Source organism: Bufo bufo, chromosome 5, assembly GCF_905171765.1.
Source record: "Bufo bufo chromosome 5, aBufBuf1.1, whole genome shotgun sequence".
NCBI lineage: Eukaryota > Metazoa > Chordata > Amphibia > Anura > Bufonidae > Bufo > Bufo bufo.
The window spans coordinates 25,288,106-25,300,007 of NC_053393.1; the positions used below are offsets into that span (position 1 = coordinate 25,288,106).

Here is an 11,902-nt window from a genome sequence, read left to right on the forward strand (position 1 = left end):
CCAATAGGAGGCTCAGAACTATTTGCTTCGTTAAATCCAGGTGGCGACTTTTTTTTTTTTTGGGACAGGCAGTGTATGATGCCACCTGTCCATGCCCAAAGATCTACATTCGCCTTACCATCAGGGAGTTAAAAGTACGTGTTAGAGAACATGTTTGGGATATAATTAAGGCCAAGGAAAATGAGGATCTTGTCAATCTCAAACCAATCCCCAAACACTTCAAAATGTGTCATGAGGGGAAGCCCTCCTCTCTGAGGGTTCATGAAATCGACCATGTAGACCTAGGCATGCGAGGAGGTAATATCATGAAACTGTTGGCACAACGTGAAACAAAATGGATTTTGCCCTTCGCTACAATTCAACCCAAAGGCTTAAATGATGTTCTGAGTGTTGCTCCATTCCTTCCGCTTTAAAACTTTTCTCCCGCTCTTCTTATCCCTTATCTGTAGTTCACTGCTATAGTCCTTGGATGTGTCCTGTGTGGTGCGTCGTGGTCTCGCTGAGCAGGAGTACACGACATGGTCACATTACCCGCTGCAGGAGCTTAATAATATTACCTTAGTGTGTCACATACTAACTGAGCAGGCAGGGGTTCTGTTAGGCCATTGATGCTCTAGGACAGGGAAGCCCAACCTGCGGCCCTCCAGCTGTTGCAAAACTACAACTCCCAGCATACCTGGATCACCTACAGCAGGGCATGGTGGAAGTTGTAGTTTTATAACAGCTGGAAGGCCACAGGTTGGGAATCCCTGCTCTAGGACACAGACGTGGTCTACACCATTAGTCACTGCAGAGACCGCGGTACAGACTGCTGGCACAATCTTTAAGGTTACATTCACACGACCGGATGTGTTTTGCGGTCCGCAAATTGTGGATCAGCAAAACACGGATACCAGCCGTGTGAATGTAGCCGGCCCTATGATAGAAATGCCTATTCTTGTCCACGATTGCGGACAAGAATAGGACATGCTCTATCTTTTTTGCGGGGCCCTGGAATGGATCTACGAATGCGGACCGCACATTGTTCTGTCCGCATCTTTTGCGGCCCGATTAAAATTAATGGATGCAGAACGAATGTGAAGCCAAAAATACGGTCGTGTGAATGCACCCTAATGGTGCATTGTTATTAAGTAAAAAAAAAAAATCTCTCTGAGGGAAAATGAGATGTGTAGGTGGGTTACAAAAGACACCAGGAAACGCACACGTTTTTACCCTCACGCACACACGACTTGTACAGACTGTGGACACGAACCTCAACCAGTTCAGTTTCTCAGGCCACCACAGATTGGTTCTGAAGATGGACATGCCCTTCAAATCTGTACAATTTCCTTTTTTCCTGTAGTCTTCAACCATGGAGCCACGTAAGTCTGCAATGGAGCCATTTTTCCTGTGGTAGAAAGATGGCCGCCTCTGACTGATGGGGCTTTCTGTTAGAGTTTACTTTAGGAGTATACAAGCAAAAAACTGTACAAAACTTTCTCATACTGGTTCACATTGCTGCTGTTACTGGTGCCAGCGCAGCCGCTGTCTAATAACCTGTGTTGTCCAACATAGTGAGCGCTGGCGTCTGTATGAAAGTATGTGCCGTTCCTCTGCAACTCCTCATGGAAACAGTTATCCTTCCCTTTCTCTACAGGGTATGTTCCACAGTCAGACACTGATGTGATGGAGTCAGACATTAGAGGGGCACCCACTCAAAAGGAAGATCGGTGTCCGTTCACACCTTGATTTGCAGGAGGACTGTCTGGCGCCACCCAGGAGCCGGCGTCCTCTATTACACACACCCAGGAGCCGGCGTCCTCTATTACACACACCCAGGAGCCGGCGTCCTCTATTACACACACCCAGGAGCCGGCGTCCTCTATTACACACACCCAGGAGCCGGCGTCCTCTATTACACACACCCACGAGCCGGCGTCCTCTATTACACACACCCACGAGCCGGCGTCCTCTATTACACACACCCACGAGCCGGCGTCCTCTATTACACACACCCACGAGCCGGCGTCCTCTATTACACACACCCACGAGCCGGCGTCCTCTATTACACACACCCACGAGCCGGCGTCCTCTATTACACACACCCACGAGCCGGCGTCCTCTATTACACACACCCACGAGCCGGCGTCCTCTATTACACACACCCACGAGCCGGCGTCCTCTATTACACACACCCACGAGCCGGCGTCCTCTATTACACACACCCACGAGCCGGCGTCCTCTATTACACACACCCACGAGCCGGCGTCCTCTATTACACAGCGCAATAGATTCTCAGATCTGTAGGATGTTTCTGTCCTGGAAATCAATGTAGAGGGTAAAAATCTGCAACAAAATTCAGCCGTAGGGCCCAGTGATGGGCGGATAATCGGCCTGTGAACAGGCTTTGATTTATGATTCCTTAAGTACATTAAAGGGAGTCTGTCACCTCCATATGGCCATATACAGAGCTTACAATGTCCTATAGCACACCTGTACATGAATGGTGTATAAACAAGAAACTGAACTGGATCGCACATCCTCAATACTATGCTTTTATCTAACTCAGTGTTTCCCAACCAGTGTGCCTCCAGCTGTTGCAAAACTACAACTCCCAGCATGCACGGACAGCCTTTGGCTGTGCGAGCATGCTGGGAGGTGTAGTTTTGCAACAGCTGGAGGCACAGTGGTAGGGAAACACTTATCTAACTGCTTCTCAGTGTAATTAATCGTATACCTACCCCTATGCTGCACGCTATACATGAGGCATTAGTATACAATTTGATCAAAAAGCATAGACCCGCTCACCGCGTCAAGGTTACCTCTTTGAATGGGACCCTATTCTAAATGAATGGAACGGTACCTTTGTTATTTTCTTTAGACTTGCAGAAGCTGGAAAAACTAAGTTTAATTCATATGCAAATGAGCCCTCGCAAGTGCCCAGGGGCGGCGTTCACCGTGTTGGAGCCCAGGCCGCTCTGCCTTTTTTTGTTTCCCCGCCCCAGCCTCTGCCCGCCCTCCTATTCCCTTGCGTCATCCTTCGGTCCAGCCGAGATCCTGCGCCTGTGCACTGCGATGCCCATTGTGGGCACGGCGTCGATTAAACGACTGCGCCGGCGAATGGCGTGAAACCAGCGGCAATGTGCCGTTTGCCGACGCATGCACAGTAGTTAAACCGATGCCGTGCCCACAATGGGCATCGCAGTGCGCATGCTCCGGCCCAGCATTTTGTGAAATGTAGTTTCAAAAGAGCAGGCGTGGCGACGGTTGCTGACCCCTGGGCTACATGCTGCTTCTTCTCCTGAATGGAAAATATCTTCTGTTTACTCACATTTATTTTTAGGTTTACTGTTCCTTTAAGATTAATAAATGCTGACTGATGCATTTTCATAGCAACGGCGCCACCTTCAGGACAAGAATATGTAAAACACCAGCAGCAGAACTTGTACTTGCCCTCAGACAGTTCCTTCTCATAGGCTAAAATTTCTCCTATACATTTCAACATTCTTGAAATGACTACAAAACGTATTCCTCAATGCACACACGCCGCGCCAAATAGTGTGCACCAGGGACAGGCGCAGACTGCGTGCACTTTTATATTTCAATCTACAGAGCAGTTTGGATGAAGTAATAGCACATGTTAATATGGGCAAGTGGTGATTTGAATTGTTTTGAAAAAAAATAAAACTTTTACTTTAATAATTGGACACGACTGTTTGATCTCTGGTACCTGCCCATATTTCTGCAGGTTTCCTATTAGCCCTGCGGTAAGGCACCGGGGGGGGGGGGTCTGATAGTAAGACACATGGAGCTCCCTCTAACCACTTCAGATGCTGTGGTTCATATTCATGATCAAAGTTGTCTCCTATCAGATACTGAGGCAGGGGTCAAGTGTAGGGAGCGCCATCGTTAAAATAAAACCACCTGGGAGACGTCAGCACCAGAATAGCAGCCAAAAAGTCACTACTTTTTGCACAATCCCCATTTTTAGGCAAACAAAAATTGCAACTTAACCGTTCATGGCACTTGCTGCTTTTGTGCTGCTGCCTGACACTGAAATCTACGCCAGCTGCTACTCAGAAATTGAAGTAAATATGTATAACATTTTGTGTAAAGACTCAAACACTGGCCCCATCTGCAGTGTGAATGAGGTCTGAAGGTGAGACGTGGCCGGGCGGTCATCCTGGAGACTGTGCTCTAGTTTATGTACTGACCTGACATCACACAGAAAATGCAGCCATGTCTTATCCTTCTCTTGCTGGTTCCTGTAAAGATGAGCAGATCACCCCAAATACTTTAAGTCAGGCATGCTCAACCTGCGGCCCTCCAGCTGTTGCAAAACTACAACTCCCATCATTCCCGGACAGCCTACAGAAGGGCATGGTGGGAGTTGTAGTTTTACAACAGCTGGAGGGCCGCAGGTTGAGCATGCCTGCACCTTTTCCTGTCTGACCGGGGCACTGGGAATCATGACTATAAAGAGTTCTGTCCGACAGGACGGCATTACAGCAGACTATGGATGCACTGGCGGTGCCATCTGCTGTGGTGGATGGGGTTCCAGGCACAGACCTCACTCCTGCCTTAGAGAACCTTCTCACTAGGGATGAGCGAATCGATATCTGAGGTCGATTCACATAAAACTTTATTTCAATACAGTATGGAGTGAGCGCTCCAGTATTAGAATGTATTGGCTCTGATTAACCAGATATTACTTCAAAATCTCGCAAGACTTCTGGCAATAAACATAAATTAACTTGTACTGTAAAAAATATATATTTTTTTCCCCCCTGAACTCTGGTTCGGTTCCAAAAGGTACCACTTGGAACCGAACCAGAGTTCAGGAAATTGTTTTTTTACAGTATAATTTCTGAAGTTATTATGCAAAAGTCTCACTCAGCCAATACATTCTAATACTGTGCAGAGCACTCGCTCCGTACAGTATTGTACGAAGTTTTGTTTCATCTGAAGTAGATTCGCTCATCCCTACTTTTCACAGCTGAAAATTCCACAACTGAAAACCAGTTCCATTTATTTGAACGGGGCAGAAAGCACCTGGATTTCTGAAAGTCCCATTAAGGAGAATGGAACAGATTTTCAGTCGTGGATTTTCTACCCCGTGTGAGTGCACCCTTAGAGACGCGCATCATCGTCATACAGCAGTTATCCATTCTCACTGGTAGTTCGGGTGCTTGCTCAGGTCCTCACTGGAAAGGAAAACACTCCATGCTGGGAGCTTCTACGTGACACCAATAGGAACAGAGCTGCAGTGTAAAGCACTAGGGAGCAGCAGATGTGAATTTCAGACCACCTCCTGCAATACAGCTAAACTAGAGCCTCAAATACTGGACATGAGCGGTCAGCCATCACACAGAAGATCCTCTCAATCTACACATCCTACTCACAGGAAAACCCCAAACCCCTCTGAGGGCCAGTCCAGGTTTAGACCACAGCACTCAGACTAAAAGTTTAAAGGAATCAGTTTATATTGGCACGGGTCTGACAGGATAGGTCATCAATATCAGATTGGCAGGGGTCAGACGACCAGCACCCCCACTAATCAGCTGTTTGAAGAGAAATCCATGCTGGTACAAGCGCTGCCATCTCTCCATTGTTTACCTGCTCGCTGTGCAATGAGCAGGTGTAATTATATCTCCGCCATCCCATCCACTTCCCGTTTAAGTGTTTAGGAAAGAGTCGTCCCATAGAAGTGAAGGCACCTTTGATTACACCTGCAGTTGACGGCATCACAGGAGCTCAGTCTTCGCTTCAAACAGCTGATCCAACACTCAGGACCCCACTGATCCGATATTAATGACCTATCCAGAGGATAGGTCATCATTTAAGTAAAGGGGTTGTCTGGATCCCTATTTTGATGACCCATCAATATCAGATCGATGGGGGGGGGGGGGGTCCAACACCCAGGACCCCCACTGATCAGCTGTTTGAAGAGAAGGCAGAGCTACTGCGAGCACTGCCTTCTCCATTTACCTGCTCGCCCCCTTTGGCACCATTTAATATTGCATGCAGTAGTGGAAAACTGGAAGATTCCAAATGGGGAAAAACAGATTCTGCAATTTATTATTTTATTTATGGTTTGAGTATGACTGAATCAATTTTTTGGGAAGGTTAGTGACCAAAAACAAATTGGCCATTTTCCCCTTTCTATATTTTAATGGTTGGGTGTTTTGGGACACCAATTATGTTGTTTTTTTTTGTAAAATCTGTAAAGTTGGGTGATTTTAATACTTATTTTTTAAAAGTTTGCATGTTTAATTCCTCTAGGGGAGACTAGAATGTAATTGTCCGATGAAATGATTACTATTGCAGTCTAAGGGAGAACTGCTACCTTCCTATAAAGCCCTGCAACAGGAAGGGTCCGATTATGAACTTCACTATGCCAGGCCTCAAAAGCCTTCCGAAGACCCAGGGCTGCCATAGCAACCAATGGCTCAAGCTCACCACGCATGAGCCATTCATACACCGGAAGCACAATGCTCCCACTATTTGCCTGCTAAGATGCCAGGATCACCCACAGCATGAGGCCTTTAGAAGAAGTCCATGATCGGCAATCACCACCAGATGCCTGTGTAAAACATCTTCACAGGCTATATACCTATTCTTGGGCTTTTTACGATTGCATTTTATTCATTTTGGGCTAAGAATCATTTTCTATTGGACTTTCTTAAAGTTTTTCAGCTGTTTAAGATACAAGGGTTATTTAAAATAAAAAAAAATAAAAAAGTCTGCTTCTAAGCTGTGACTGTTCGCTTTGAATCCCATCAGCTGAAGGCTCATGTAGAGCTCTCATCTCCAGACCTCACTTATTTAAGCCATACTCTTACCAGTTTGAGAATTCAACTATAATGAATGCTTGAGATCAGAACTCTACATGAGTCTTCAGCTGACAGGATTCAAAGAAAACAGTCCAAAGTCAATTCACAAAACTTTGTTTCAATACCGTACGGAGCAAACGCTTCATACAGTATTAGAATGTATTGGCTCCGATAAGCCGAAGTTTTTTTCTTCACGAAGTGTTGAGACATTGCATAACAACTTCAGAAATTGATTTACTGTAAAAAACGATTTCTTGAAGTAATAACTTCAGCTCATCGGAGCCAATAAAGTCTAATACTGTACAGAGCGTTTGCTCCGTACGGTATTGAAAAAGTTTTATGCAAATTGACTTCGGATGTGTCATCTAAAGTAGATTCACTCATCCCTACCTTTTCTCTCAGCAACTGAACATTTTTAGCAAATACTAACTGAAAAAGGATTTCTAGCCCAAAATGAGTAAAACAATCCAAAAATGCCCCTGAAGGTATACATAGCCTTTGAAGTACCAGGTTCCACTGAGCATGTACAGCAGATGTTAGGAAGGGGTTAAGAGTTAGTAATACAATTATGTAAATGTATCAATATGATGTAGGAGTCTGAAAACCACTGCCATGTAAAATGCCTCCTCACATCAGTAGCTTGCGCCTCTCCCCTACACTGGCGTTTCGGCACCCGGCGTACTATTATATATCTAGTGTCAGGATCAGAGAAGTGACGGAGCCGCTCGCACTCAGATGGATTCTCTTTATTATAAGTCCTCTTACAAAATGCTTAGTCAAAGAGACCGAAGCCCATGTCGTCATCCGACTCCTCGGACTCTTCCTTCTTCTCTTCCTCCTTTTTCTTCTCTTCAGCTGCAGAAGACAAAAAGGCAGATTTAATAATCCGGTCTGGAGGGCAGACATAAGGCTATGGTCGCAGGGTACAAGTCATTACCTGGAGCAGCAGCTGGAGCAGCACCGCCAGCGGCTGCAGGAGCGGGGGCTCCACCGCCAGCACCAACGTTGCAGATCAGGCTGCCGATATTGACGCTGTTGAGAGCCTGAGGAGAGAAAACAGCAGAGGGTCACACCTGTCCTGTCCTGCAGGCTGTCGATTCTTGCACTGTAATAGCCTGATGGCCCGAGTGTCCCCCTCTATCTGCTCATGTACAAGAACATATGGTGTGGGTCCATTTTTTGCAGCCTGAATGCAGAACAAGCCTCTTCAAAGGGAAAAAGCATTCCGTGTCTAAGTCCACATGGGCGATCCACAAAAAAAAAAAATATATATATAACATGCCCTATAATGATCCGCATTACGGACAAGGATAGGACTGTTCCGTTCCACACAATACGGAATGCACACATCCCTCCGATTCCAGACAGGGTCTGCTCCATTCTTCTTGTCTGATTGAAAAACCCCTTCAACAAACAATTCCCTTAAAGTTATGATTTTGCTTCTTCATAAAAAAAAAAAAAACTATAGTGCAAGAAACCACTGCCCACAGCATCATGTACCATGACCCCCATCATCTCTATCACATGTGGCAAGAATTACTATCAAACTCCACTCATCGGAGCCACGCGGCTCCTTGTGGCGTTAGCGAAAAATCTGCCGTTGCTGTAGCACACTTCCGACACCCGGAGCTCATTGACCAGAAAGGCCTCAGCTCCGAGCTTTAACCGTGTGCGTCCCTACAGTGTACGGAGGCGACATTACGGGAGAACGCACCTTAGCGAACAGGCTGGGCCAGAAAGGCTCCACGCTGACACTGGCGGCTTTGATGAGAGCGATGATCTTGTCTTCCTGCAGAGAGAAAAATATATGTTATTGCCATCCTGACAACTGATTGCAGTAACTCCTGACTCCACAGCAAACTATTAAGCCCTTTAAGGGAGTGTCCGGTAATGACCCCCCCCCCCCATCCACACTGAATAGAGCAGCAGCGTGCTCCACCATCACAGGGGACACGGAAGCCATGCTCATGATTGTGAGGGTCCCAGCTGTCCGACACCCACCAATCATAGCAGGGATGCCAGGGGTGTCAAACCAGAATCAAGCATGTGCACTGCTACTGCAGAGCTCTGCTACATCGCACAGAGTGAGCGCAGCAGGGGACACACCTGACCACCTCTATAGTAGAGGACCCGGCAGACAGCTAACAGGTAGTCATTTCTGGTTACTGGGTGATTACAAGGGCACAGCAATCACGGACAGTACATAGGGATGTAGGAAAGGGTTAATGGCTGCAGCTAGGGGTCGATCCTTCCCACCTGTCCTCACAGGGGCCTCAAACAGTGGGGAGACCCATTTACATCCCCAATTCAGACTGACGAGCTGTCCATACCCAATGGCTTTATCAAATATTCACTCACATGGGGGTTGTCAGACCTACGTAACCGAGATTAGAGTGTCAGCTCTTGGGACCAGGTGACCAGACATGCATTGTACATACAAGATGCAGAACGTGTGGCGAGAATTACTATCAAACTCCAGTCATCGGGGCCGTGCGGCTCCTCATGGTGTTAGCGAAAAATCTGCCGTGTTCCTGTAGCACACTTCCGACACCCAGAGTTCATCGACCAATCAGGCCTCAGCTCCGGGCTTTAACCGTGTGCGGGACAAACATACAACACGCAGCAGGGAAAACCGGGTGACTACCGGCCCAGCCGCCATCGTGACCTCCGGGCGAGCAGCTGGTTAGTTCAGAGCAAGGCTGAATACACTGGGAGACTTACCAGTCAGGAGCCCTGGAAAGCTGGGTGACACCAACAGCACACCTAACATTAGGGCGGCTGCACTGGTTAGATCTGCTCCTGGGAAAGCTGGGTGATTCACTAACGGCACAGCACCGGGCACCTAACATTAGGGTGGCTGCACTGGTTAGATCTGCTCCTGGGAAAGCTGGGTGATTCACTAACGGCACAGCACCGGGCACCTAACATTAGGGCGGCTGCACTGGTTAGATCTGCTCCTGGGAAAGCTGGGTGATTCACTAACGGCACAGGGCACCTAACATTAGGGCGGCTGCACTGGTTAGGCTACTTTCACACCTGCGTTCAGGTGTCCGCTCGTGAGCTCCGTTTGAAGGAGCTCACGAGCGGTCCTGAACGCAGCCGTCCAGCCCTGATGCATTCTCAATGGAGGCGGATCCACTGAGAATGCATCCGCCTGCCAGCGCTCAGTGAGCGGACACCTGAAGGCTGCTTGCAGCGTTCGGGTGTCTGCCTGGCCGTGCGGATCCGTCCAGACTTACAATGTAAGTCAATGGGGACGGATCCGCTTGAAGATGACACCATATGGCTCAATCTTCAAGCGGATCCGTTCCCCATTGACTTTCAATGTAAAGTCTGAACGGATCCGCTCAGACAACTTTCAGACTTAGAAAATTTTCTAAGTTATAATGCAGACGGATCCGTTCTGAACGGATGCGAACGTCTGCATTATAGGAGCGGATCCGGATCCGCTCCGAACGCTAGTGTGAAAGTAGCCTTAGATCTGCTCCTGGGAAAGCTGGGTGACACCAACAGCACAGGGCACCTAACATTAGGGCGGCTGCACTGGTTAGCTCTGCTCCTCGGAAAGCTGGGTGATTCACTAACGGTGGCTGCGCTGGTTAGTACTAGATCTGACATCACATCCCCCTTAAGCATTACAACTCCCAGCATGGAACTAATTAACACACCCAAGACAAAGGGAGTTGTAGTCCCACTACTGATTGGTGTGCACCAGCCTGAGGCGATCACAACTCAGGGGGACTACAAGTCTCAGCCAGCACAATGCAGCTTAAAGGGGGTTCTCAATCATTACAAAAACTGCGTGCCAGTCAACAGCTCTGCAGGCAATCAGTGAATGAAGCCATAAGGCTCTCAACTGAGGAACTGCCTGCAATAGTGAGGAACCCTCAGCTGTGATGAGCACTATAAGGTTTCAGCCTTAGAAGGTAAACCATGTTCTTGCTCACTGACAGCAAGCAGAGATGGTGAAAGCAGCAGTAATTGAATGCATTCAATATGAAGACCCTTTATGATGAGTTATCCTATAAGTAGGCCTAAAACCAGCTCTATCCTATGGGAAAGGCCTGTGGTAAGGCAGACTACGGTCCATGATGGGAGTTGTAGTAATTAAGGAGGTCATGTTTGCCAGCTGTCAGCATGCTGGGACTTGTAGTGCTTCCGCCCTGACCAGGCCATGCTGGGACTTGTAGTGCGGCGCTAAGCTGTACCTCAGAGGCGGAGAGATGCCCAGTATAACATTAACCCCACCGGAGCCGGCTGAGAGTAGTAGTGCCCGGTCACCGCGCCGCCATGTTGTTCCCCCCCGTCCTCCTCACCGTGATCGTGATTTCGTCATCATGAAGGATGAGAGCAGAGTAAATACAGGCGAGCTCGGAGACGGTTGCCATTGCTGAGAGTATCGGGCGCTTGTCTGGCGGTGGATGGGCGGGTTACAGGGTGCTAGTCGCCGGATGGACACCAGGCCTTAGCTTCAGCCGAAGAACCGAGCACCTTAAACCGCTGCCGTCACTGAGGCAAAGAGGAAGGGGAAGGGGCGGAGCATGCGCTTTTATAGGCGCGCGCCGAAGAGGCGGGAAAACCTGTCGTCGGGAGTTTTGTCTTTTTTTACTTTATTGAAAACCGTTCTGTCGACAGTTTTTTTTGTTCGTATAAACTTTATTTATAAAGCTTATTGTAAAACGATGTCCAAATATCGCAGAGCTCTGTATCTAAACTGACTGCCAGTTCCGATGGGCCGCCACTAGAGGCAGGCGAGAGCACATCACTGCTGCCCTGTGTCTGTACAGTGAACACCTATGGCCATATTGTGAGCCAGCTCCGATTATTACAGTGGAATGAGGTGACTGTATGATGGCAATATAAGACTGAGAGTACATGGCTGCCGCGCTACATCTGTATACTGTCCGGTGACGATGACATAAGAAGTGTATTCTATTATAGTGTGAACATTGGAATATGCTAAAGTCTAACTTCAATTTCACTACCAAAAATGAAATTCCTAACAGATGTGATGCTGAAGGGAAGATATTCATATTCAGCCCTCAGCAGCCATGTTTCTCTGTGCCTCTGCTGCACTTCCTGTGGTGATC

At 47.8% G+C, this 11,902-nt stretch overlaps 1 protein-coding gene and 2 non-coding genes across 3 annotated transcripts; all 3 read right to left on the reverse strand.

Annotated features, from left to right (window-relative positions):
• Positions 1 to 7,540: 7,540 nt before the first annotated feature.
• RPLP1 (ribosomal protein lateral stalk subunit P1) lies at positions 7,541 to 11,348 on the reverse strand. Its single transcript, XM_040431662.1, has 4 exons — positions 11,129 to 11,348; positions 8,527 to 8,601; positions 7,750 to 7,855; positions 7,541 to 7,667 (listed from the first exon to the last, which is right to left on the reverse strand). The coding sequence occupies exons 1-4, from the start codon at positions 11,198 to 11,200 to the stop codon at positions 7,585 to 7,587; spliced, it is 336 nt and encodes a 111-aa protein (XP_040287596.1). The 5' UTR covers positions 11,201 to 11,348; the 3' UTR covers positions 7,541 to 7,584.
• LOC121002968 lies at positions 8,335 to 8,488 on the reverse strand. Its single transcript, XR_005779369.1, has one exon. It is a non-coding gene; the product is annotated as a small nucleolar RNA SNORA62/SNORA6 family (small nucleolar RNA).
• LOC121002969 lies at positions 9,261 to 9,416 on the reverse strand. The gene has a single exon (XR_005779370.1). It is a non-coding gene; the product is annotated as a small nucleolar RNA SNORA62/SNORA6 family (small nucleolar RNA).
• Positions 11,349 to 11,902: the final 554 nt, after the last annotated feature.